This window comes from Equus caballus, chromosome 20, assembly GCF_041296265.1.
Source record: "Equus caballus isolate H_3958 breed thoroughbred chromosome 20, TB-T2T, whole genome shotgun sequence".
Taxonomy (NCBI): Eukaryota; Metazoa; Chordata; class Mammalia; order Perissodactyla; family Equidae; genus Equus; species Equus caballus.
The window spans coordinates 36,762,941-36,790,110 of NC_091703.1; the positions used below are offsets into that span (position 1 = coordinate 36,762,941).

The window sequence follows — 27,170 nt, forward strand, 5'->3', positions numbered from 1 at the left end:
CTCTTAATAAAATGGCCTGTGCTCTGAAGTAGCCTTGGCTCAGGGTGACAGAATTTTTTGCTTCTTCTTACTACAGAGCTTTAACAGGAAGCCCTCAGAGATGGGAAAGGAATCTGCTTGTAGAGTTAAGGCTGGAAACAACACTCTCCTCTGTCTTCTGCAGGACTCCTGAGCTGAAGTGAAGATGGTGACCCTCAAGGAACAACCGTCTGTCCCAACTGCTTCACAGCATGAAAGCATTTCCTACTTGACTCTTACTCCACCAAGAGAGTGCTTTCTCAGGATCTCGTTTGCTCCTGGTTCAGTGACCCTGCAGAAAATGCCCTCCCTGACGGCTTCCTCAGTCCCCGATCTAGGCCTGGAAGTCCCCAATATTAATTGCAGTACCTCATCTTCATTCTCTCCCAGTCTCCATTGTATTCAACGCTTATGGTCTCCATTGCATCTGAACTTACCTTCTGCTCACATTTCTTCATGAGGTTTTTCTCAAATAAACATGGAGTGAAAATCATCTGCTTCATACAGCTTCAAGGACCAGAAGTAGAAAAACAGCAGAAAGGGAAGATTGTATCACAATACAGTAATGGTTTTCATTTATATTCCTGAATTTTGGCCTCATGTGGATCAGGAAGGTTTTGTGGCTTACTTCCCCAGTTTTTCTGCCTATTCTCCATTCTATAATTAGGCATATTTACTTGAGCTAGTAGAATGCCCTTAATGACCCCATATGCTGGTGATCACCTACATTTATTCATCCTCAAAGACAAACACAGAAGGTCCTTCACACCATGGAATACAGAGAGGGGATTACAAATAGGAGAAATTCAGGTAATTTGTTGGAATATGATGCCTTCAAGATTTTTATAATCATATTCTTTGGTCTCTTTTTCTCTGATTTTTTAAAGAGAATATCTAAACCTAGGTACTTCTTGTATTCCTCTTTCACTTGTTAAGGGTAGGATTCAAAACCTCAATCTTTTTTCTGTCGCTTGAACAAAAATTGACGGATGCTGACTCTTTGCCTTGGAATGTACTCTTCCCCATTAGTGGTCCCAGAAGGCCATCAGGACAAAGCCACAACTCTAGTGGAAAAGATATATTTTTGAGACTCTCCAGATTGGGTAACAAACTGTCTGCCACAGGAGAATCCTGTATGGATCTTACTGCAGCAGAAATCAGAGATAATGCTGGGGGGAAAAGGGGTGATATATAAATACACTGATGTGCATCCAAACAATGAAATATTCTGCAGGTAGAAGAAAAAATGAGAGGATCTCTGTACCCTGCTATGGAATAATATCTAAAATACATTTGGAGCAAGGTACAGGAGAGTATGTGTAGTATACAACATTTTGTCTAATAAAACAGAGGAGAAGGTTAGGGATATCTAGCTGTACCCATTCTATTCTATTCTGCATGCATTTGTAAATAGAAACAATGGGAGGATTTTAGAAATAGTTGCCTATAGGGCAAGAGAGGGAATGAGTAGTAAGGAACACAATTGAAAGGTAGACTTTTCCAAATATATTTTATTTAATAGTTTTAACTTGAAGAACACTCAAATGTTTTATGTAATAAAATGTACATGATCATGTTAAAAGTAAATAATGGAAATTTTACCTCTTTTACCACCTTATTCCTTTTATTTATTTATTTATTTATTTATTGCCATTTTTCATTGTCTTACACCTCCAGTACTCCAGAAATCAAGGGGAAATTTTTAAATATTTCACCATTGAGTCTGATGTGTGCAATAGGGTAGCTATCCTTTCTTAGATTGAAAAAATTCTTTTTTAATACTAGGGTTTTTTTCAATACTAGATTTTCTAATAATTAAGATCAGATGTTGAATTCTGTCAAATGATATTTTTTGATTCTATCAAGATGGTCATATGCATTTTCTCCTTCTTTCAGTTAACCTAGTAAAAGAAGTCCTAGCCAACACAATAAAATAAGAAAAGGAAATAAATGGCATGTTATATTGTGAGATCTCTAAATTTCAAGTACTGCCATGACATCTTTTAGGCTCAAAAGGCCCAAAAGGCTTAACTGTTAGTTCTCCTGCTTTTACCAGATATGTTCCCCCACCCAGCAGGAAAGCATCCCCACCTGGCTACTTCTCCTGTAAGCCTGAACAGGTGCACTCCACCTGATCCTCAGCCTAAGGGCTTCAGTTCCCTGCCAGCCCATGAAACTACTCAAAAAAACCAATAGTACCCTCCTTTGGGAACCAGAAGGACTCTATTCTCTTGTTACTACAAAGCCTGCCTCTCACAGCCCCTACTGGTTCATTCTGTTCCTAAATGCAACCTTGATGTGGCCCTACGGGGAATGCAGTGTCCTTGTCCCTCAGGCTGTGAGTATATGTGATAAACTGCTGTCAATCTCATCTGTCCACGTAGAGTGTGGTGTGTTCAGCCATTTCATATTATTTAGGGTGGGAGACCCCCCCCCCCTTCATCAACAGGGTGAAGAGGAGGTGGTCAGAATGCATGCAGATCAGAAAGGAAGAAATAAAACTATTTTTGTCCTCAGTTGATATGATGGTCTATATTAAAAATACCAAGGACCCGGTGGCACAGTGGTTAAGTGCGCACGATCTGTTCTAGGAGGCCCGGGTTCACCGGTTCAAATCCCAGGTGCAGACATGGCACCGCTTGGCAAAAGCCATGCTGTGGTAGGCATCCCACATATAAAGTAGAAGAAGATGGGCATGAATGTTAGCTCAGGGCCAGTCTTCCTCAGCAAAAAGAGGATTAGCAGTAGTTAGCTCAGGGCTAATCTTCCAAAGAAAAAAACAACAAAAAAAAATACCAAGGAATGCCTTTCCTCCCAAAAGAGCCTCTGAGAACTAAAGAGTTCATCAAGTTTGCAGAATTCAAGATCAACCAAAATAATCAATCTGTATTGCAATGAAGCATAAAAAAGCAATGAAGCAATGAAGATATATTTTTTTAAATTTAAAATACAGTAACATTTATAATGACTCAAAAAAAAAAGGAAACACTTAAGTAAAACTCTAATAGAACATGTACAGGACTTGTATGCTGAGGTGCTGATGAAAGAAATCAAAGATCTAAATAAACGGAGAGACTTACCACATTCATCCGCTGAAACCTCAAGACAGTAAAGGTGGTCAATTCTCCCCTGGATTGATATCACAGTTTAATGCAATTTCAAAACAAATTCCAGCAAAATTTTTACTAATTTTAAACAAAGTTATTCTAAAATTTATTTTAAAAAACAAAGGATTTAGAATAGGTAAAACAAATTTGATAAAGAAAAAGTTGAGGGATTACTCTAACCAAATTTAAAACTTTTATATACCTACAGTAGTCAAGACTATGGGTATTGTGGTAGGATAGACACATATATTGATGGAACAGTGCTAGAGAATCCAGAAACAGACCTACAACAACTCACTTTAGACAAAGGTTCAAAGAAACTCAATTGAAGATGAATAGTTTTTTCAAACAATGGTGCTGAAGCAAGTGAATATCCATAGGCCAAAAAAAAGGAAAAGGAGAAAAAGAAAGCTGGACCAATTCTCACATTTTATACAAAAATTCATTCAAAATAGATCATAAATTTAAATGCAAACTGTAAAACATTTAGAAGAAAATTTAGGTGAAAATGCTTGGGTCCTAGGGTGTGATGAAGAGTTCTTAGACATGACACCAAAAACACAATCCAGAAAAGAAAAACAATAAATTGAGCTTTATAAAAATTAAAAACTTTTTTCTGAAAAAAAGACTTAAAAAATAGAAAAAAAGAACCACCTATAGACAAAGAGAAAATGTTTGCACACTCCAAATATCACCAAAGGCATATATCTAGAATATATAAAGGACTCTCAAAACTCCACAATAAAAAAATTTAAAAATTTTAATTATAAAATTATCAAAGATACGAAGGAGTATTTTGTCAAAGAGGATATCCAGATGGCAAATAAGCACACTGAATGATGTGTAGCATCACTACCCATTAAGGGAACACAAACTAAGAACATGATGACATATCACTACATACTTATTAAAACAGATAAAATATGAAATACTGACAATGCAAAATGCTGGTAAGAATGCAGGGAAACTGAACCTCTCACACACTCTGAAATAGTACAATCCTTCTGGAAAATAGTATGGCAGTTTCTTGAAAAACTAAACATACACTTACCTCATGACTAAGTAATCACATTTCTGGGCATTATTGCTAAACAAATGAAAACTCATGTTCACATAGTAACCTTACACAAATGTTCACGGCAGCTTAATTTGTAATAGTCCTGAAGTGGAAAGAACCAAGATGCCCTTAAACAGGTGAATAGTTGAACAACCTGTAGTATATCCATACCATGGAATATTACTCAGCAATAAAGAAAAGAACAAACTGCTCATACACCCAACAACTTGGACAGATCTCAAGGACATTATGCTGAGTTTAAAATGTTAATTTCAAATAGTCATATACTATATGATTCCATTTATCTAACATTCTTAAAATGACAAAATTATAGAGATGGAGAACAAATTAGTGGTTGTCAGGTGTTAGGGTGATGGTGACTGATGGAAAGTAGCTGTGACTATAAAGGGAATCATGAGGGAAAGCTCCGTAGTAATGGAACGGTTCTGTGCTTGATTGTTGTGGTGGTTGCACAAATCTACAAATGTGATAAAAGATAGGCATAAAACTATACACTCGCGTTGTATCAATATCAGTTTCCTGGTTTTGATAGTGTACTATAGCTTAACATATAACCATTTGAGGAATCTAGGTGAAGGGATACACAGGATCCCCTGGACTGTCTTACAAAGATCTGTGAATCTATAATTATTTCAAAATAAAAAGATTTTAAATATTCGCTGCCAACCAAGAATACTCTGACTAGAAAAGCTGTAGTTCAAAATTGATGGAGAGATAAAGAATTTTCCAGACAAGCAAAAGCTAAAGCAGGTCATCACTATTAGAGCAGCCATATAAGAAATTTTAAAGGGACTTCTTTAGCCTGAAATGAAGGGCACTAATTAGGAACAGGAAAACATGAAAGTATAACTCTCACTGGTAAAAGTAAATATGTAGCGAAAGCAGTGGAATAATCACTTATAAAGCTAGAATGAAGGTTAAAAAACAAAAGTAGTAAAAATAACTATAACTACAATAATTTGTTAAGGGACACACAAGATTAAAAAACTGTAAATTGTAACATCAAAAACATAAAACATGGGAGTAGAGTAAAATGTTGAGTTTTAGAATGCATTCAGACTTAAGTTGGTATCAACTTAAAACAGACTATTATAAATATAAGCTGTTGGTGACTTCAGCAACACGGCAGAGTGAGCTGTTCCCTTTGTCTCTCCCCCTCTGAATTACAACTAAATGGACATTCATTGACCACTGGAGGATATCCACACAGCACAACAGGCAGCCTGAGAGACCCATGCAGCTATATATCTGAAGGCGGAGGGACTGGGTCCCTGGGAGGCTATGGAGATAGGTGAGCACTCACCTATCCCTTCCCAGCAGAAGCAAGCCAGATAAAGGTCTTCACACAGTAGTTGGTTGTACTCTAAGTGGAGGCGGGACAGTCCAGACTGCAAGCAAATGCTGTCCCAGCTGGCAAGAATACCCACCATGGAACCACAGCACTGCCAGTGGGAAAGTGCCTCAAGAAGACTGTGAGAAGCAGCAGCAGAAGGCCTGCATTCACATGCAAATGCTTTCCCGACCAATGGTAGTGCCCACCATGCCACCATAACTCCACCAGGGGAAACAAGCATCAGCATGACTGTAAGAAGAGGGGGGCATCAATCCTGAGTGAGCATGCACATGCTTTCAAAGCTGGTGTGAGTGCCCATCATGACACTGTGGCCCTAATGAGTGGCCCCAGCTCAGACCCTGTGAAGAAGCCCCACCCACCAAGCACAGCAGCTGGTGTGACTGTAAGCGGAGGCAGTTGCAATCTGGAGTACATGCAAAAGCCTACCAGAGTGCCCAGTGTACCTGCACAACTTCCAGCAGATGGGGTGGGATCAGAAACACAGCTCCTGCTTTCCCCCAGCTGTAGCAGGTGGAATCTGGGAGCTGATACTACCACAAATGCACTGCCAAAGGATTAGTTTATCAAACACCATGGAATAATTCAGAACAGATAGAAAATGACGTGTCTTCAGAAACACTCTGAAGCCACAGAAATTTACAATCTAAATGACAGGGAATTCAAAATAGCTGTCATTAAGAAACTCAATTAGTTACAAGAAAACTCAGAAAGACAATTCAATGAGCTCAGGAATAAAATTAATGAGCAGAGGGAATACTTCACCATAGACTGAAACTATAAAAAAAACAAACAGAAATTCTGAATATGAAGAACACAATGAGAGAAAAAATAATATCTAGAATTCTTAAAAAACAGAGCTGACATTATGGAGGACAGAATTAATGATTTAGAGGAAAAGAATATAGAAATGTTTCAGGTGGAAGAGAGAGAACTAAGGTTTTTAAGAAATGGAGGAATTCTTTGAGAAATATCTGACTCAATTAGGAAATGCAACATAAGGATTATAAGTATTCCAGAGGCAGAAAAGAGCAGAGAGCTTGTTCAAAGAGATAATAGCTGAGAACATCCCAAACCTGGATAAAGTACTGGTCTCACAAATACATGAAACCAATAGAACTCCTAATTACATCAATGTAAAAAGACCTTCTCCAAGGCATATAATAGTAAAACTGGCAAAAGTAAATGACAAAGAAAAAATACTAAGGGCAGCAAGGCAGAAGAAAATAATCTACAAAGGAACTCCTATCAGGCTTTCAGCAGATTTCTCAGCAGAAACCTTACAGGCTAGAGAGAATGGAATGATATACTCAAAACAATGAAAGACAAAAACTTTCAGCCAAGAATACTCTATCCAGCAAATCCGTGCTTCAGATATGATGGAGAAATAAAAGCTATCCCAGATGAACAAGAGCTGAGTGACCTCATTGCCACAAGGCCTGCCTTACAAGAGATGTTGAGCAGAGTCCTCCCATCTGAAACTAAAAAGCAAAGGTTTACAAAACCTTGAGCAAGGAGAGAAATATACAGATGGAATCAGGAAGTTGCAGCTCTGTGTTAGAACAGATTAGTAAATACTTAATTATAACATAATAGACAAAGGGACAGAAAGAATCAAAAATAACCATAAACACTTCAATTTAGCCACAAACTCCCAACGCAGAAGAGAACAATAAGTGACAACAAAAACTCAGAAGGAGAAGAGGAAAGGGATGTAACCCGCTTAGGCTAATGGAGGTAAGAGGCTATAGGAAAATGGACTATCTCATCTATGAGGTCTTTTACACAAACTTCATGTTAACAACTAAACAAAAAATAAGGGCAGAGGTTCTGGCCCAGTGATGTAGTGGTTAAGATCACATGCTCCACTTTGGTGGCCCAGAGTTCACAGGTTTAGATCCCTGATGCAGACCTACACATTGCACATCAAGCCATGCTGTGGTGGCATCCCACATACAAAATGGAAGAATATTGGCACAGATGTTAGCTCAGGGCCAATCTTCCTCAAACAAAAAGAGGAAGATTGACAACAAATGTTTTCTTACAGCCAATCTTCCTCACCAAAAAAAAAAAATCAGAGCAGAGCCACAAATCATAAATTAAGACAAAACTGAGAAAACCATCACAGAAAACCACAAAACTGAAATGGCAGTCAGAAAGACAAGGGAAAATAAATAATGGAAATATAGAACCACTAGAAAACAAGAGGTAAAATGGCAGTATTAAGCCCTCATATATCAATAATCATTCTAAATGTAAATGGATTGAATCCTCCAATCAAAAGACATAGAGTAGCTGAATGGGTTTTTTAAAAAGGACAAAACAATATGCTTCCTCCAGGAAACATATTTCAGCTCTAAAGACAAACATAGGCTCAGAGTGAAGGGATGAAAGACAATACTCCAAGCAAATGGGAAGCAAAATAAAAGCAGGTTTTTCCATACTTATATCAGACAAAGCAGACTTCAAAATAAAAAAGACAAGGAGAAACATAGAGGGGCAGTATACAACGATAAAAGGGACATTCCACCAAGAGGGCATAACACTTATGAACATATATGCACCTAAGCCTAGAGCTCAAAGTATATAAAATAACTATTAACAGACCAAAAGGGAGAAATTAACAGCAACACAATCATGGTAGAGGATTTCAACACCCCATTTACATCAATGAATGGATCATCCAGACAGAAAGTCAACAGGGAAATGGTGATCTTAAATTAAACACTAGACCAAATGGACTTAATAGATAATATATAGAACATTCCATTCAAAAACAGCAGAATACACATTATTCTCAAGTGCACATGGAACATTCTCAAAGATAAACCATATGTTTGGAAACAAGGCAAGCCTCAATTTATTTACAAAGATTGAAATCATATCAAGCATCTTTTCTGACCACAATGCTACGAAACAAGAAATAAACTATAAAAAAAACCTGGGAAAGTCACAAATATGTGGAGACTAAACAACATGCACCTGTACAACCATTGGATCAATGAAGAAATCAAAGGAGAAATTAAAAAAATACCTGGAGACAAATGAGCATGAAAACACAATATACCAACTTTAAGGGGTTGCAGCAAAAGAAGTTCTAAGAGGCAAATTTATAACAATACAAGCCCTCCTCATCAAAGAAGAAAAATCTCACATAAGTAATCTTAAACTACATTTAACACAACTATAAAAAGAAGAACAAACAAAGTCCAAAGTCAGCAGACGGAGGGAAGTAATAAAAATTAGAGTAGAAATAAATGAAATAGAGACTAAAAAAAAAACAATAGAAAGGATCAATGAAACTAAGAAGTGGTTCTTTGAAAAGATAAACAAAATTGATAGACTCTTAGCCAGACTCACTAAGAAAGAAAGAAGACTCAAATAAATAAAATTAAAAATGAAAGAGGAGAAATTAGAGCCAACACCACAGAAATACAAAGGATTATAAGAGAATACCATGAAAAACCATATGCCAACAAATTGGAAATCCTAGAAGAAATGGATAAATTCTTAGACTCATACAACCTCTGAAAACTGAATCAAGAAGAAATAGAGAATCTGAATAGACCAATCACAACTAAAGAAAAACCTCCCAAAAAACAAAAGTCCAGGACCAGATGACTTCTCTGGAGAATTCTACTAAACCTTCAAAGAAGAGTTAATACCTATCCTACTCAAACTATTTGGAAAAATTGAAGAAGATAGAACACTTCCTAACACATTCCACGAGGCTCAACATTGCCCTGATACCAAAACCAGAGAAGAACAACACAAAAAAGGAGAATTACAGGCCAACATTGCTGATGAATATAGACGCAAAAAACCTAAAGAAAATATTGCAAATAGAATACATTAAAAGGATAAGACACCATGATCAATTGGGATTTATACCAGGGATGCAGAGCTGGCTCACCATCCACAAATCAATCAATGTGATACACCACATTAACAAAATGAGGAATAAAAATCACATGATCATCTCAATAGTTGCACAGAAAGCATTTGACAAGATCCAACATCCAATCATGATTTTAAAAACTCTCAATAAAACAGGTATAGATGGAAAGTATCTCAACATCATAGAGGCCATATATAACAAACCCACAGCCAACATCATACTTGACAGTGAAAAATTGAAAGCCATCCCTCTAAGAACAGGAATAGGACAAGGGTGCAAACTCTCATAAAACCCCAAAGAATCAACCAGAAAACTATTAGAACTAATCAATAACTACAGAAAAATTGCAAGGTACAAAATCAACCTACAAAAGTCGGTTGCATTTCTATACACTAATAACGAATTTGCAGGCAGAGAAGTCACGAATACAATCCCATTTACAATCACAACAAAGAGAATAAAATATCTAGGAATAAATTCAACCAAGGAGGTGAGAAACCTATACACTGAAAACTATAGGACATTATTGAAAGAAACTGAAGACATAAAGAAATGGAAAGATACTCCATGTTTATGGATTGGAAGAACAAATATAGTTAAAATGTCTATATTACCTAAGCAATCTACAGATCCAATACAATCCCAATCATAATCCCAATGACATTCTTCACACAGAAATAGAACAAAGAATCCTAAAACTTATGTGGAACAATAAAAAACACTGAGTAGCCAAAGCAATCCCGAGAAAAAAGAACAAAGCTGGAGGCATCACAATTCCTGGCTGCAAAATATACTACAAAGCTATAGTAATCCAAACAGCATAGTATTGGCAAAAACAAAAGACAAAAACAACAGACAACACAGATCAATGGAGCAGAATTGAAAGCCCAGAAATAAGACCACACATCTATGGACAGCTAATCTTCAACAAAGGAGCCAAGAACATACAATGGAGAAAGGAAATTCTCTTCAATAAATGGTGTTTGGAAAACTGGACAGCCACATGCAAAAGAATGGAAGTAGACATTATCTTACACCATACACAGAAATTAATTCAAAATGGATTAAAGACTTGAAAGTGAGACCTGAAACCATAAAACTCCTAGAAGAAAATAGAGGCAGTACAGTCTTTGACTTCAGTCTTAGCAGTGTCTTTTCAAATACTATGTCTATTCAAGGAAGGGAAACAAAAGAAAAGATGAACAAGTGAAACTACATCAGACCAAAAAGCTTCTGCAAGGCAAAGGCAGCCAGGAACAAAAGAAAAAGACAACCCATAAACTGGGGGAAGATATTTGCAAACATGTATCAAACAAGAGGTTAATTTCCAAAATATATAAAGAATTCATGTAGCTCAACAACAAAAAGAACAACCCGATCAAAAAATGGGCAGAGGATATGAACAGACATTTTTCCAAAGAAGATATACAGATGGCCAACAGGCATATGAAAATATGTTCAACATCACTAATTATTAAGGAAGTACAAATCAAAACTACAATGAGATACCACCTCACACCCGTCAGTATGGCTATAATTAACAAGACGAGAAATAATGAATGTTGGAGAGGATGGGGAGAAAAGGGAACCCTCATACACTGCTGGTGAGAATGCAAAATGGTGCAGGCACTATGGAAAACAGTATGGAGATTTCTCAAAAAATTTAAAAAGAAATACCATACTATCCAGCTATCCCACTATTTGGTATTTATCCAAAGAACATGAAATGAACAATACAAAGAGTTCTATGCAGCCCTATGTTCACTGAAGCATTATTCACAATAGCCAAGATGTGGAAGTAACCCAAGTGTCCACCAACAGAGGAGCAGATAAAGAAGATGTGGTATGTATATACAATGGAATACTGCTCAGCCATAAAAAAGAATATTATCCCATTTGAAACAATATGGTTGGAACTTGAGGGTATGATATTAAGCAAAATAAACCAGACAGACAAAGGCAAACACTGTATGATTTCACTCATATGTGGAAGATCAACGAACATATGGATAAAGAGAACAGATTCATGGTTACCAGAGGGGAAGGGGGTCAGGGTGGGGAGGGTGAAAGAGGCAAAGGGGCACATATGTAGGGTGACAGATAAAAACTAGACTATTCGTGGTGAGCACAATGCAGTCTATACAGAAGCCAATATTTAAGAAGGTACACCTGAAATTAGACAATGTTATAAACCAATATGACCTCAATAAAATAATTTTTAAAAAATTGCTCAACAAGTTTTAGTCATTTTTATTGCAGTATGGTAAGTACTCTGTCACTAGAAATATTAAGTCACATAAAGAATAACTACATATCAAAACTATGGTGGAGTGTGAATTAATGCAAAACTTTGGATAGAGAGTTGTCCTTTAAAGTCCATTCTGAATCTGAGATATACATTGATATTAAAATAATATGTAATAAATATCTATAAGTAGAATTATATGTTTATATATATCTCCAAACATTTATATGTTTATATACATATATATTTATATATATATATATATCTATAAGTAGAATTTCATGTTTACATCAAAAAATTTCTAATCATAAATTATATGATTACATCAAAGGATGTAAGTCACAGTTTTTCCATAGTGTTCTATTTCCTGAACATTCTATAATGTATTCATTAGCAAAGTTTCTTATATCTTTCCTTAGGATAAAACAAGAGAAGGTGAATAATAAAGGGACACTGCCAAGAAAATGAGGAAATCGTAACAGGGCCAGGAGTAAGAAACTTAACACTTTTTCATATAAAATATTAACTATCCTAAAGCAGAGCTCTGCCAAAGGCTGACTTTGAGTCCTTTGTGGATCTCTCAGCCCCCAGCATACTTTGATTTGGACAGTTGGCCTTATCTCATTGTTAGGTTAAGTGCTATACAAAGATCCTTTCAGGTGCTGCACAAAAGTACTTTCCACGTAGATGGCCTCCTCTATCCTCTTTCTCTATGTGTATTCTGGAGGTGCCACTAAACTCAGTGACAGCATCAGGAGACAAACTTTGAAAACCTTTTCACTCAGATTAAATTATTGACTAACTTTCAATTTTCTTTAGTTTATCAGAGGCATCCCTAACTGTAAGAAGGTACAGATTATACTCTCCAATTAACAGCTATAATTCTGTCATGTGATCAATTACCAGGGGTGTGCTGCTCCTTGAGCCGCCAAAAGAATCACAGCATTTTTCAGTATTGAAATACCGGAAAGATCACAGTGCTTTCATTTCAACTGTGACAGATTAAGTAATTTTCCAAAATCTACAACACGAAGTTATGGTGCAATATGGACTAGATCAAAGGTCTCCCAACTTGCAGTCATCTTCCCTCCACCCCTTCAACTCCTAGACACACAAACATTTATTCATCAAAATAGTTCTGTCTTCAAGTGAGAGCGATGAATGCCCCAAAAAGGCACTCAATTTATGTACACATCACTGACCAGCACAGAGCTGGCACACAATAGGGGCCCAATTAAAATTTTTCAGATCCAACTGGATCAAACCTTTAAAGTAGCAAATTAAAACAATGCTTCTAACAAAGGAAATCTAAGTTTCAGAAGACGACCCTCAAACTGAGTCTCTGACCAGCAACCAATGATGCTGTTCATTTCTGATGCTGATTGGTTCTCAACACTGAGATTATCCAATCCAGGAACAAAAAAATGAGGTCCCTGGTTGGCACTATTTGGGGATGTGAGTGGAAGAGAGTCTTAGTCCTCATTGAATGAGACTTGCCTCTTGCACCCTGTCTCTCCTGTTCTCCAGCATGCTGTGTCTGTGGTTCCCTGGAGGCTCCTGGATGGCAGCTCTGACAGTGATGCTGATGGTACTAAACCCTCCCCTTGGTTGGGCCAGGAACACCCAACGTAAGTGCACACCTTGGGTAGTGAGCTGTTCTGGGATAGGGGGAGGAAGGGAGTTAACTTTGTCACTGTGTCCAGGCCATTCCCCTGAGAAAATTGTGTCATTTTCTTCAGTGACCACCCATCTTTATCATATGGCTCCCCAATCTTTCCACAACAGAAGGGGCCTGGATGCTTGTCCTCTCTATGAGAGCTGCATGAGGAGCCTCTATGAATAGGCTATTTCTTCTCATCTTTCCTCCAATGAAATCTCTCCAGCCTTGCATCCCATTCCCTCAGGATCCTGAGAAGAATTAGAAGTAACAATTTGAAAATAACTCTCATCCAGTAACCCTCTTTTTTATGTTGAGTTATGCCAGAAAAAGGGAAAGTTTCTCTGAAAATTTTATGAGGAGTCAAAAAGAATCAGAAAGATCTCTCCTGGAAGATCCTGTGTCATGTCCTCAACAGGATCTCTGATGTTGGTGCCTCTCCCTAACAGGTGAGGATGCATCAAGAGCTTCCCCCATTACCTTCTTTTCTTTCTCCCTGAACCCCAATGTTTATAAGGCCTGTATCCCTGTCCGGGAGGGTCTCTGACAGAAGTTGGGATTAGTGCTCTCTATTTCTCCCATGGAAAGAACCCTGGAGCTGAAGCAAGGATTCTTAGAACTTAGAATTACTCTATAGTAAGGAGCATCTGTGGGGTGTTCTTTGATGCCTTAAAGAATTCGAGTCATTTTCTGGAAAACTGGCATGGGTTAGTGTTCATTATAAATCTATTTTGAACTTTTCTATGCTATCAGTTTCTCCTACATTTCCCCTTTCTCTGGCCTGAGTCCACAAGAAAGGATTCAACTAGTACAGAATAAATTGTATGAAATTCTATTTTCATAGGCCAAAAATAGTCAAATATCAGCAATTTCATATAGTTCAAAGCATACAACTGAACAGGATTACAGAGAGAGTACAAAACTTATTTATATCCCATAGGGCTGAAAGTCAGTAAACAAGTCAAGAGAACTCATTGCCCTCCTGGAGTCTTAGCCCCAAATGTCATAGGTTCATTTATCATGCCTTCTGTTTGCCTTAATTAACCATGTTTGTCTACCTCTACTTACAGTGCTTCCCTATTATTTCCCCAGCTATGTCATCACCATTATTGAAAATTCCCAAAGTTTACACAGACCCTCAGCACTGTAACAGACCCACTGAAAAAGATGATACTTAACGAAAATTTTCCTCTTTTTTAAAATCACCTGTTCCTTACCTTTGAATGTTCCTCCAACTGGTAGATGGAAAATAGGAAATTTGTCTGAACTTCTCACAGGAAGGAGAGGGATATAATGTGTCATCAGAATAAAAGAGTGTTGGAACTTGAGCCCATTCTTGCTTTCCAGGATCCCCACAATGATCAATTTCCAGAAGCCCAGGTTTATTCATTTAGCCACAGATATTTTTCTGAGGAACAATTATATACCAGGCTATGTTCTAGGCTCAGAGAATTCTACTTGAACAAGATAGAAAAGTCCTCTATTACCATGGAACTTACCTACTGACAGGGAAGAAAGGCACCCCCATAAGCATTTAACAAAGAAAAAAATTCAGAAAGAAATAAGTGCTCTGAATAAAAACACATCAGAGTTATGGAACAGACAGAATGGATTCACCTGACTTCAGTTCAAGTGGCTGGGGAGCTCTCCCTGAGAAAGTGATATTTAGATGAGACATGAATGGTGAGAAGAAGCCAGTCACGTGAAGGATCTAAGGGACAAGTGTTCCGGGAGAGGGAACAGGGGAAAGGCTGAAGTGTGGGAAGATGTTTGCTGTGTTTGAGGGACAGAGAGAAGGCTAGAGTAGCTGAAGCAGAGTGAGCAAGTTGGGAAGTGGCAGACGATGAGGTTTGAGAAGTCAGGGGCCAGATCATAATAGGCCCTGATGACCAGGGTAAGAAATTTGAATTTTATTTAAAGAGAAATGTGAAGCTACTGAAGGGTTACAAAGAAAGTCAATTTATATTTATTTCTTAAACATAATCCTAGCTACCATATGGAGATTGCATTGTAGAGATTCGAAAGTAGAGCCAGGGAGACCATTTAGGAGCAGGGCAGAATTCTCCACGGCAGACATGCTATGGCTTCCTTTAGTGTGGTAGTGACAAAGACAGTGGTCAAGATAAAGTGAACAGATTTGGTATGGAGTCTTGTATGACTTGTTAATGAATTAAAGTTAGGGGTTGGGGGATAGAAAAATTGAGCTTATTACTAAGGATTTCGTCTTTCACAGTAACTAGGCGGATGGTGGTACTGTTTATTATGATAGGGAAGACTGTGTGTGGAAATAATTTGAAGTGGGTGGTTAGGAGTAAAGGCTTTGCTTAAGTTTGAAATAATCATTGACTTTTATGTGGAGGTCTAAGGTGTCAGTTGAATATATGAGACTGGAGTTCAGGGGACCTAGAGCTAGAGGTATACATGTTGGTGTCACTGACACACGTACTGTGTTAAATTCCAGGAAAACAGAGGAGGCTACATAGAGAGAATGTGGTATGTAGAAGATAAGAAGATGGCAAGGGCCATGCCCAGAGAGCCAAGGGCCAATAAGTCAGCAAAGGGGAATGAGATGGAGGTAGAGTGATATCGATGAAAATCAAGAGAATGTGATGCATGGAAATGAAGGCAAGTAGATTCTTTTCCAGGAGGTGGCTTGGTCGGTTATGGTGAGTACCACTAAGAGACGGTTGAAGAGAGAACATGATAGAGAAATGAACACTGGGTCTGGTGGACCTGACATTTACAGTCAGCGCAGTATACAAAATAGAAACTAGATTTGACAGTTAGAAGAGAAAATGGGAGCTGAAGAAGTGAAGGAGATGACTCTTCTGGGTAGCCAACCCCAGAGAAAGACTGTGCTGGGATCAAGGAGTCAGCAGGACCTAAAATATAACAATAAAGGAGCCTGAAGACAAGCTTGGAGAACTTGAGAACCAGAGATGTTCAGTCATTAGCAAGGCAGCACCATGGTGCTTTGTAGGCAGATGTGATGGATGTGCAAAAAGCCATTAATTCATATATCCAATATTTATTAGTAACCTAGAAAACACCAGTTATTACCCTAGGTGATAAGGATGGAGTGATGAACAAAACAAGTCTGGTCACTATCAGCATGGAGCATCATAACATTTTGCAGTTACTATGTACCAGGCTTATAAATTTCGGTATGTAATTTTCATTGCTATCTTATCATATCTGTAGCAATGAAAATATATATATGGAATGTAAAATTCAAAGAGTTTCAGTAACACAATGTCACATAGTTAGTACTAGAACACAGATTATATAGTCTAAATCTGAGTATATACAAAGTCCCTCTCTTCCACGTCAACATATTCCTTTTTTATTAGGTTCATGTATACTCCATTGTTACACGTAAACCAATGTTTCTGCACTTATGTGCTCAAAATGGTAGTTAGTGATAAAATTAATAGAAGACAATTGCCAAATCATGATGAAGGTATTATTTGCTTTAGGAAGTTAAGGAATAGAAAGACCTTATGAGGTTGCATTCATAGGATTTATAAAAATTCAAATGGTAATGTATTTATTAAGTACTTATTATGTCATCAGCACTAGGAAGAGTCACTATTTAATTTCACAATTAATAATAATCCTGTGAGGAATGTGCAATTATTAAATTCATTTTAGAGATAAAGAAAAAGGCTGTTGAAAATTGACCCATTGGAAGAGTTTGACTTCAAATTCAGGCTTCCTGATCCTAGAGCTTGGGCTTCTAATCACCATTAGTGAATAATGGCTCAATTGGGTAAAATTGATAAAATTTCTGACGACGTGTGTGCCAGTTTGTGTCTTTGGGTAGGAGAGTGATGTAAGGCCTGCTACTTCCAATATGTAGGAGAAATTTAGATTCATTTTGAATTTATTATTTTTAAAGTCCCACATGGATTCATACTATCCGCAGGCCATCATGATCATGTGTTGAAGAATACAAAGAAGCATTAAACACACTCCTTCTGAGATTTTGTTAGCCAGTTGGGCTAGGGTTGCCAAACAAAATTCAGGATTAACAGATAAATCTGAGTTTCAGATAAACAACAATAATAATTTATCTGAAATCCAAATTTAACTGGGCATCCTGTAGTTTTATGTGCTAAATCTAGTAACCTTAAGTTGGGCACATGAGCATGAATTAACAGTGCTAACCATAAAAGCTACAGTGAGCAAAAACTTCACACATTTTTATTTTTTGACTTTCTCATGAGTCAAGAAGGTACTTAGAGAATTTCTGAATAGTGAGACAAATCTGGTATGATCCAGAGTGCACTCCTATCTTCCATCATTTCTACGGGGCAAAAGGAGCTTTGTTAAGATCTCTACTCAAAGTCTGGGGACCTGCTAATTTTTTGCAAACTGTCTATATGACAATGTCATCTCTTTCGCAGCTTTTCCTCTTCTGAGGAGATTGACTACAGAAATGAGATTTCTACATCTGGCCAAGGCTGGTAATTTGATGCCTACTGGTATTATTGGGAGTAGGAGACTGAAAGTTAGAAAATGAATTAGTTGGGACATTGAACAGACATAATAGGTTGTGGCTATACTATAGTACCATAGATAAGTAGTGGACCAGCTACAGAGAAACTATGAAAGAAGATGATGTGAAGGATAAATTGTATAACTTGGTGGCTAAAGTGTTCTGGTACCAATTCCAATGTGTAGGGAGTTTTTCCACACCACCAAGCAATTATCCCACGCCAGCTGGGTGTCCTACAATTCAACTCAATTCTGACACTAGCTACATGGAGATAGCATCAGATCCCACAGGTTAAGGACTCAGTCCTACACGACAGCCCCCTCCCACTTCAGATGCCAATGGTAAGTTCAAGTTGTCACCTGTGCTTCTGACCAAAGGGCTATAGAATGGAGGTTCCCGTGACCCCCTCCTTGGGTTTGATTAATTTGCTAGAGCAGTTCACAGACCTCAGAAAAACATTTTACTTACTAGATTACTGGTTTATTATAAAAGGATATAACTCAGGAACAGCTAGATGGAAGAGATGTACAAGACAAGGTATGGGGAAGGGGTACAGAGCTTCCATGCTCTCTAAGTGCAGCATTCTCCCACAAATCTTCACATGTTCATGAACCAAGAACCCTTCTGAAACCCGTCTTTTTGGGCTTTCATGAGGGTTTCAATACATAGACATGATTGATCGAATCATTGGCCATTGGTGATTGAACTCAACCTCCAATCCTCTCCCCTCCCTGGAGGTCAAGAAGGTGATACTGAAATTTCCAACCCTCCAATCGCATGGTTGAATCTCCTGGCACCCAGGCCCCATCCCAAGGTGGAATCCATAAGTTATCTCATTAACATAACAAAAGACACCTTTATCGCTCTCATCACTTATAAATTCCCTAAGTTTTAGTAGCTCTGTGCCAGAAAAGGGGACAAAGACCAAATACATATTTCTTACTATAAATTGCAGTATCAGAGTGACTGATTGGCAACGCAAAGAAATTAGTAAACTGTGGTCATGAAAAAATTTATTTTGTTGGAAAAACAGCTCTGCATTGGGACCAGATTCCTAAAAAGCATAACTTTAACGTAGGACCTAGATTTTCAACAGAGGTAATATTCGCAAATTTGTCAGTTTAATTCTCAGCTGCCCCATTATTAGCAGTGGCTTCTTCACCACAGTTTTTTCAGGTGGTTTACACCAGTGGTTCCGGCCAGAGACAGCTCACCACCCTCCTCCCTGCTCCTTCTCACCCCAGAACATTTGGCAATATCTGGAGCCCTTTTTGGTTGTCACACTGGGAGTTTCTGGTGACAACTTGTGGGTAGAGGCCAGGAATGCTGGTAGACAGCTTATTATTTACAAAACAGCCCTCACCACCCCCAACCACAAAGAATCATCTGGTCCAAAATGTTACAGTGCCGAGGTTGGAAACTCTACTTTATGCTGTGCTTCTTCTAAAAGTTCTACACTCACGCTTTAAGCACACACCCTCCAATTCAGTTCTTCATGGTTTCTTTTAGCTTCTTTCATTACCAAAAAAACTAGACAGTTGCACACATCCATCACTTCTTGTTGAATCCATTCAATCAAGGCAAGCTCAAGATCTTCGTTTTTATTTTTCGCCTTTTGCAATGTTTTTCAAAATTTCATGAAAATGTTCAAGATTTCTTGGTTATGACATCTCTGTTAACTTTCAACAACTTGCCTTTTTAAATCACAAATAGTGGTGACCGCTGCAAATATTTTTCAGTAAAGTGCCTCAAATTTCTGAAGTAATTCTGCTTTCCATACTACTGATGCTATCAGAAGCTTCCATTCGTTCATCTCACTTTTAACCCCAGGGTTATTCTTTAACTCTTTTTTGACATTTTCACAGTTCAATTAAATGTAAAGACAAAAACCTCAAAAATGTGTGCATTTATATGATATGTATGTGGATATTTATACATATGTGCATGTCAGCACATTGAAGCTACAGAAGCACGTACAACCAATAAGAGCTGAGAGACACATTTGACCCCATACCTCATCAGGTCAGAGACTCCAAATGAGTTCTGACACCAAATTTTTTTAAAAATCTGGTTTCCTGAGCTATCTGGATTTAGAAAAGCAGAAAAAGGAGTGTAGGTCTGTATTGAGATTATGGTTTTAATCTCTTTAAAACTCTTCAGGAGTTTCCCACTACAGTTGGTATAAATTCAAAATCCTAACATCACCTACAAGGCTTGTAAGTCCTCCGCTCCACTTGATTTCTCCAGTCTAGCCTTTTACCTTCCTTCCTCTCACTGTCTCTGCTTCAGTGAACTGGTTTCTTCTGGTTTCTTGAGGAAATTCATCAATTCTTTCAAGCTTCTCCACGTGGTGTTACCTTTACCTGAAATGTGCCTCCCTTTTCCCCAAACATATACACACACCCACTCTTCTCTAGCTCACATCACCTTAACTTTTCCTGTCACATCTTAAATGTTACTCTCAGAGACCACTTCTCTGGCGCCCTGAGGTAATTGAGATCATCCTGTTATTCTCTGTCCTAAAACTCCACACCTTTGTTTTGACATTTCTCACTCCATAAAAATTCTTGCGCGGTTGAGTTTTGTCCATCATTTTCACTAAATTTTAAGCTTCACGAGTGGAGGGAAGATGTCTGTTTTTCCCTTCTTTGGATTTCCAGGGGACAGCACTAATAAAGTATTTACAGAGCGAATGAGGTGGGAAGAGTTTAAGGAACAGCTGAAGAGCTGTGGGATGAGAGGAGGGAGCGGTGAGCGTCTTTCAGGTGGAGGCGTCCGGTGGTGGTGGAGACAAATCCTTGTCCAGCTCCAGCTGCTGTTTAGAGGTCTGCAGCCAAGCACGGAAGCCCAGTGGATCCTGAATGGCTCCGGACCAGAGAGATTTTCCCCGTCCGGCCAGGTCTCCCTCCTCCGCGGGCAGATGAAAGATGACCCTGTGCAGTGCTGGTAGTTCGTGCGTGGTGCCTGTGGAGCCAGTCAGGGGTGCCTTAGTGCCCCCTCGCGTGCCTGGACGCTCCTCACTGGTGGGCGTCGCCATCCATCTCTTCTCGGGAACCCGCCCGGGTGACCGGATCCTTCCTGTCCCCACTGCACATTTCCTGGAGTATAGTACCTTCGAGTGTCATTTCTCCAACGGGACTCAGCGGGTGCTATACTTGCACAGACTCTTCTATAACGGGAAGGAGTACGTGCGCTTCGACAGCGACCTGGGCGAGTACCGGGCGCTGACCGAGCTGGGGCGGCGGAGCGCCGAGTACTGGAACGGGCAGCAGGACATCCTGGAGCAGAAGCGGGCGGAGGTGGACACGGTGTGCAGGCACAACTACGGCGTCAGCGAGAGCTTCCTGGTGCCGCGGCGAGGTGAGCGCGGGGGAGTGTATGTGTGTGTGAGAGAGAGAGAGAGAGAAAGAGAGAGACAGAGAGAGAGAAACCGAGACAGAGACAGAGACGGAGAGACTCAGTCCCGGTGAGTGTGTAGGACTGTGAGCGAGTACAAGTTACAAGGGACCGTGTGAGAGCCGGTTGTGGAGAGGGTGTGTGGTTTGTCAGTGTGTGATTGTGGGGGGACAGCGTGTGTGTGTGAGGGGTGTACTGTGAGCTGAGGTGGGACAGAGAGAATGTGTGTGTGTGGTGGGGGGAGTGGGCCTGGGGTCTGAGAGGTGGGAGAGAGGGGGCAGGTGTGAGGTGGTGGGTGCAGGAGGGTGGCTGTGGGGGCGGGCAGCGGCAGCGCAGGGGGCTGGAGAGGGGGGAAATGTTGGTTGGGGTGAGAGGGCAGGCAGGGAGGGAGGGAAATTGAAGGTGGTGTCTGTGGTTGGGGTGAAGGTCAGGGGAGGAGAGAGCAGGACTGTAAAAGGTTTGGGAGAATGTGAAGGGTTGCTCACAGACTGATCTTGGCACACACTCTTCCTCATCCTGAAACTCCTAAAGTAAGTGTTGCTGTGCATAAGCATTTCAACGACAGTGAAATCTGTGGGCGAGACCAATATGGACGGACCGGGTGGGAGGAGGAAACTCCCGGGCACCTCTGACCTTTCTGAGGCTTCTTTTAGGTCTCAATTTCCTGCTACTTTTTTTTAGTGTATATATATTTGCGTAGTTGAAATGATGGTGAAAATAGTTTTTTGAATAATAATTTTAATTAACATACTGATGTGACTATTTTTATAATGCTAATAGTATTTAAGTAGTTACAGGTTGTTCCTTTGTATAATTGTAGCACAATTTACTTCACATTCCACTTTGTTAGGTTTTTCCAATATTGCCACTCAGTTGGAAATTTATATCTTTTTTTAAATTTATATTTCTTTTATTTATAAGGTTATTATATGTTTTCACACATTTATTGGCCAGTTGTAATTGTTGCTCCAAGCATTATCTATTATCTGTCATATCAGGGTCCTAGTGTTTTCTCAGTGATTTTGTGGGTTCTCCATGCAGTAGGATTATTAACACTTTGCTGATATTTGAGTCAACATCTTCTCCAGTTTGTCGTTTATATTATATTTTGATTATTATTTTTTATGTTAAGAATTTAAACATTTTTGCTTAATGAAGTATGCTGAAAAATTTTTGCTAATGATATACCATCAATCTTAAATTTTCTGTTTTGTAGTACTGTAAAAATGTTGCACCCCCCAGTTTCCCCTTTCTTGAAAATAATCTTATTTGTTGAGGGCCTGGTAGTGTCAGAGGTTGTCTCAGATGCTAAGCACAGTATTAATGGGTCCCAGATCCTACCCTGACCTCAAATGTCAGTTTAGAAAGAGAGATAATTATAAATTATAACAATTCTAATAATAGATATGGCTTTTTTGCAAAGAAGAGAGATTGATCAACTGAGTGTAAAAATAACTTTTTAAGTGAATGGCTTTCCTTGCTCTTCCCCTCTCCTTCAGAACTCATGTTTTTCTTAGGATTCAACTCATAGATTTAGAGATCACCTCTGTCTGTTGCTGCTTGGTCCCAGGATAGAACCATTTCTGTAGTGCTCTAAGCTGTGAGTGCATCGAGGTACCCTCTTAGGATTTCATCCCCTATCTCCATCTATCGTACCACTGTTCCCCAATTTATCCTACTACTGTGAATCATATTTTATTTACCATAAACAACAAGAGTAAATAGCTAACAAAATTGAAGGCTGCCAGCCATGGTTTTATATATTTTAGGTCCATTGTTCCTCCTATAACCCCAAGAGATAAGTTAGCATTATTACCCCCACTTTATGGGTGAGACAACTGAGGCATAGAGGAATTTAAAAACTTTCCTATGATCAACCAGTAAGGAGAAGAAGAGCCTAGATTTGAACCCAGGCAGCCGAGCTCCAGAAATCATGCTTTTAATTAATACACCCTATGGTCTTACAAAGCTTTGTAAATACTTCAACAATGAATAACTATTTCAAGATATGAAAAAAAATCCACAATTTTCCTCAACACCTCTTGAATCCAATGGGCCCATAAGCGTTAAATTCAGGACTCACAACTCTGGCTCCTGTTCAGCCACATGGCAGCTTTGAGGGAGGCTTGGGTTTGGACAGAGGCAGAAAGGCAGCCAACCAAGGAGACTTACTCTGTCTTCCTCACTTATTCCCTGCACCTTCTCTCTCCTAGTTGAACCTACAGTGACTGTGTATCCTGCAAAGACCCAGCCCCGGCAGCACCACAACCTCCTGGTCTGCTCTGTGAATGGTTTCTATCCAGGCCACATCGAAGTCAGGTGGCTCCGGAATGGCCAGGAAGAGGAGGCTGGAGTCATCTCCACAGGTCTGATCCGTAATGGAGATTGGACCTTCCAGACCCTGGTGATGCTTGAGACAGTTCCTCAGAGTGGAGAGGTCTACACCTGCCAAGTGGAGCACCCAAGCCGGACAAGCCCTGTCACAGTGGAATGGAGTGAGAAGCTTTCTGACCCCATAAATTCCTTGCCCACCAAAGAGGGGACTTTCCTTATCCCTGAGTGTCAGGTTTGTCCTCTCCCTACACCATATTTTCATTCACTCCGTGTTCTCCTTTCCTTCAGCATAAGATATTGGGGGTAGCACTATGATATCCTGTGATAGAATTCTCTGATAGTTTATAGATATCTTCTGATAGTTTCTACAAATACCTATACCCCCTGGGGAAGCAATTATGCCTGGCTTGTAAAAAAGAGATTCTCCCTGTTTTGAGCCTTCCTGTGATATCATAGTTCATGGTTCCCCCTTGGCCCTGGGTACCAGTCCCCTGCCTCAGGCTGGGCTTGTGCTCCTGGCACTGTTGCTCTGAGCTCTTCATTGTGATCTGAGAAGAGGCACATCCTCTACAATGTAGGGACCTTCCTGACACAAGGGAAGTCCAATCTTGGCTCATCTTTTATAAACTCTGTCACCCTCGACAAGCTTGTCTGCCTCATGCAGTCCAGGCTCCTTTTCCTTCAGATGTTGAGCTTGTGATATTTAAATGAGTTTAATGCTTGAACTTTGCAGTTACCCAGAGTGATTTTTGAATCTCTTTTCCAGAAATGGCCAATTATTGCAGTTCTCCCAGGGCAGCCTTCTCCCATTCTCAAAGCTCTCAATCCCAGAGTCTCAATTAGAGAAGTCGGATTTGGGGTAAAAATCACTAAAACTAGCTTCTTTTCTCAGGGGCCCCGTCTGAGTCTGCGCAGAGCAAGATGCTGAGTGGAGTCGGGGGCTTCGTGCTGGGGCTGCTCTTCCTTGGGGTGGGGCTGTTCATCCACCGCAGGAACCAGAAAGGTGAGGACTCTGCCGGCAGCTGAAACTCCCCACAGGCCTTTTGGGGAAGAATCATGGCTTTGCTCAAGTTAGTTCTCTGTGTACCAGTGACCCTGTATAAAGACCTTCTGTAACTGATCAACCTCAAATTTCCTGGAAACCCAGAACTCAATCGACCATGGTTACTATGTTGAAACATAAGAGGTTATGGCTGTACAAGTAAGAAAAGGGTCAATATGCATGGAGATCTTGGGTTGAGATCCAGGGGCAAATGCAGGAAGAGCCATTAAGGCTGATGAAGTTACACTGGATTTGTGTGGCAGAAACTTCATGGGTCATACACTCAGTTTCTGCTCTCCTCTCCACCCTGGTATCATATCATGTGTGTTGTGGTGTTAGCGAAATCTCAGGTAGTGAGCCAGCGGCTGGGGACATTGTATTTGGGGGCAGACTTGCCTCCATATCTTTTAAGTTATATGTTCTCTTCTCTTTCTCAGGGCATGGTGGACTTCAGCCAACAGGTAATGTTCTTTAATCTTTTAGAGATAGGTTTGGGTCTCCTGGAACAGATGGTAGAGATGACAAGACAAGAGAAGAAATAATGGGAATGACATTGAATTCTGATCAGGCAGTTTGCAGTAAAGCTTCTTCTCTCCACTTAATAAATGCCCTGCTCTCTAAAGTAGCGTTGGCTCAGGGTGAGAAAAGAATTTTTTCTCCTGACTGCAGAGCTTTATCATGAGGCCCTGAGAGAGGGGAAAAGAAGCTGCTTGTAGGGTTAGGTCTGGAAGCAACACTCTCCTCTGTCTTCTGCAGGGCTCCTGAGCTGAAGTGAAGGTGGCGACCCTCAAGGAGGAACCTTCTATCCTAGCTTCTTCGTAGCGTGAAAAGTTTTCCAACTTGGCTCTTATTCTACCAAAAGAATGCTTTCTCAGGATCTGGTTTGCTCCTGGTTCAGTGACCCTGCAGAAAATGCCTTCCCTGCTGGCTTCCTCAGCCCCTTCCCTAAGCCTAGAAGTCCCCAATATTGATTGCAGTACCTCATCTTCCTTCTTTCCCGGTCACCTTTGTATTCAGCCCTTACTGCCTCCTGTGCATCTGAACTCACATTCTGCCCACATTTCTTTGTAAAGTTTTTCTCAATGAAACATGGAGTGAAAGTCATCTGCTTCATACAACTTCAAGGACAAGGATTAGAAAGAAAAGAGAAGAGGAGAGTTGCATTACAAAACAGTAATGGTTTTCATTTATATTGTTGAATTTTGGTCACATATGGATAGTGAAGTTTTTCTTGCTTCCATCCCCAGTTTTTCTTGTGTTTTCTGCATTCTGTAATTAAGTATATTTACCTGAGCTCAGAGAAAGCCCTTAATGACCCCATATCATAGTGATCTCCTACCTCTATTCCTTCTCAAAATCAAACACACAAGGTCCTTCATATCATGGGATACAGAGAGGGACATCAAGTATAAAAAGTGCAAGTAACTTGTGGTGGTAGTTACACAAATCTACAAATGTGATAAAACATATGTATAGAACTATAAACACATTGTACCAATACCAGTTTCCTGGTCTTGATATTGTACTATAGTTTCTTAAGATATAGCCATTTAAGGAAACTACATGAATGGGTACACAGGATCTCTCTGTACTGTCTTTGCAAAGATCTGTGAGTCTATAATTATTTCAAAATAAAAAGTTTTAAAATATTTGCTGTCAACCAAGAATACTCTAACCAGCAAAGTTGTCATTCAGAATTGAAGGAGGAATAAAGAATTTTCCAGATAAGCAAAAGCTAACAGAGTTCATCACCACTAGACTAGCCTTCTAAGAAGTGTTAAAAGGACTACTTAGGCTGATACGAAGGGCATTAATTAGTGACAAGAAAACATATGAAAGTATAAATCTAACTGGTAAAAGTAAATATGTAGTAAAGGTAGTAGAATAATCACTTATAAAGCTAGCATAAGGGTTAAAAGACAAAAGTAGTAAAAATAACTATAACTAAAATAGTTTGTTAAGGGATATACAAGATAAAGAAAGATGTAAATGGTGACATCGAAACTTAAAATGTGGAGAGTAAAATGTAGAGCTTTAGAATGCATTCAAACTTGAGTTGTTATCAACTTAAAATAGGCTGTTATAAGTGTAAGTTGTTTTATGTGAGCTTCCAGGCAACCACGAAGCAAAACTCTATAGTAGATACACTAAATGTAAAGAGAAAATAATCTAAGTATATCAGTAAAGAAATTCATCAAATCACAAAGAGAACAAGAGAAGAGGAAAGTAAAAGAGGAATTGCAAAACAGCCAGAAAACAATTAATAAAATGGCAATAAGTACATACCTATCAATAATTACTTTAAATGTAAATGGACTAAATTCTCCAAACAAAAGACATAGAGTGGCTGGATGGACAGAAAAATAAGATTCGTCTATATGCTGCCTACAAGAGACTCACTTCAGAAATAAGGACACACACAGACTAAAAGTGAAGGGATGGAAAAAGATATTCCATGGAAATGGAAACCAAAAGAGAGCAGGGGTAGCTATATATTTTAGACAAAATAGACATTAAGACAAAGAATGTAATAAGAGACAAAGTAG

General features: G+C 39.3%; 1 protein-coding gene across 3 annotated transcripts; it reads left to right on the plus strand.

The window, feature by feature from the left end:
* Positions 1–13,179: 13,179 nt before the first annotated feature.
* Positions 13,180–26,273, plus strand: LOC100052364 (MHC class II DR-beta chain). Of its 3 annotated transcripts, XM_070245402.1 has the most exons (6): positions 13,180–13,322; positions 20,940–21,212; positions 23,462–23,743; positions 24,475–24,585; positions 25,062–25,085; positions 25,381–26,273. In XM_070245402.1, exons 1-6 carry the CDS (start codon positions 13,184–13,186, stop codon positions 25,392–25,394), a joined length of 843 nt encoding a protein of 280 aa, XP_070101503.1. In that variant the 5' UTR covers positions 13,180–13,183; the 3' UTR covers positions 25,395–26,273. The 3 variants fall into 3 exon arrangements, 2 of the variants coding, with proteins under 2 accessions (XP_070101503.1, XP_014589689.2); XR_001379170.3 differs by lacking the exon at positions 13,180–13,322 and having other exon boundaries at positions 15,864–21,212; positions 23,462–23,814; XM_014734203.3 differs by lacking the exon at positions 13,180–13,322 and having other exon boundaries at positions 15,864–21,212.
* Positions 26,274–27,170: the final 897 nt, after the last annotated feature.

What these genes read in the sequence shown, in the direction of transcription:
- LOC100052364 (XM_014734203.3), top strand. Translation starts at nt 20,780, where the DNA reads ATGACCCTGTGCAGTGCTGGTAGTTCGTGCGTGGTGCCTGTGGAGCCA. An exon ending in CCCTGTCACAGTGGAATGGA is followed by an intron (nt 23,744 to 24,474) that starts GTGAGAAGCTTT and finishes TTCTTTTCTCAG; the next exon opens with GGGCCCCGTCTGAGTCTGCG. An exon ending in CCACCGCAGGAACCAGAAAG is followed by an intron (nt 24,586 to 25,061) that starts GTGAGGACTCTG and finishes TCTCTTTCTCAG; the next exon opens with GGCATGGTGGACTTCAGCCA.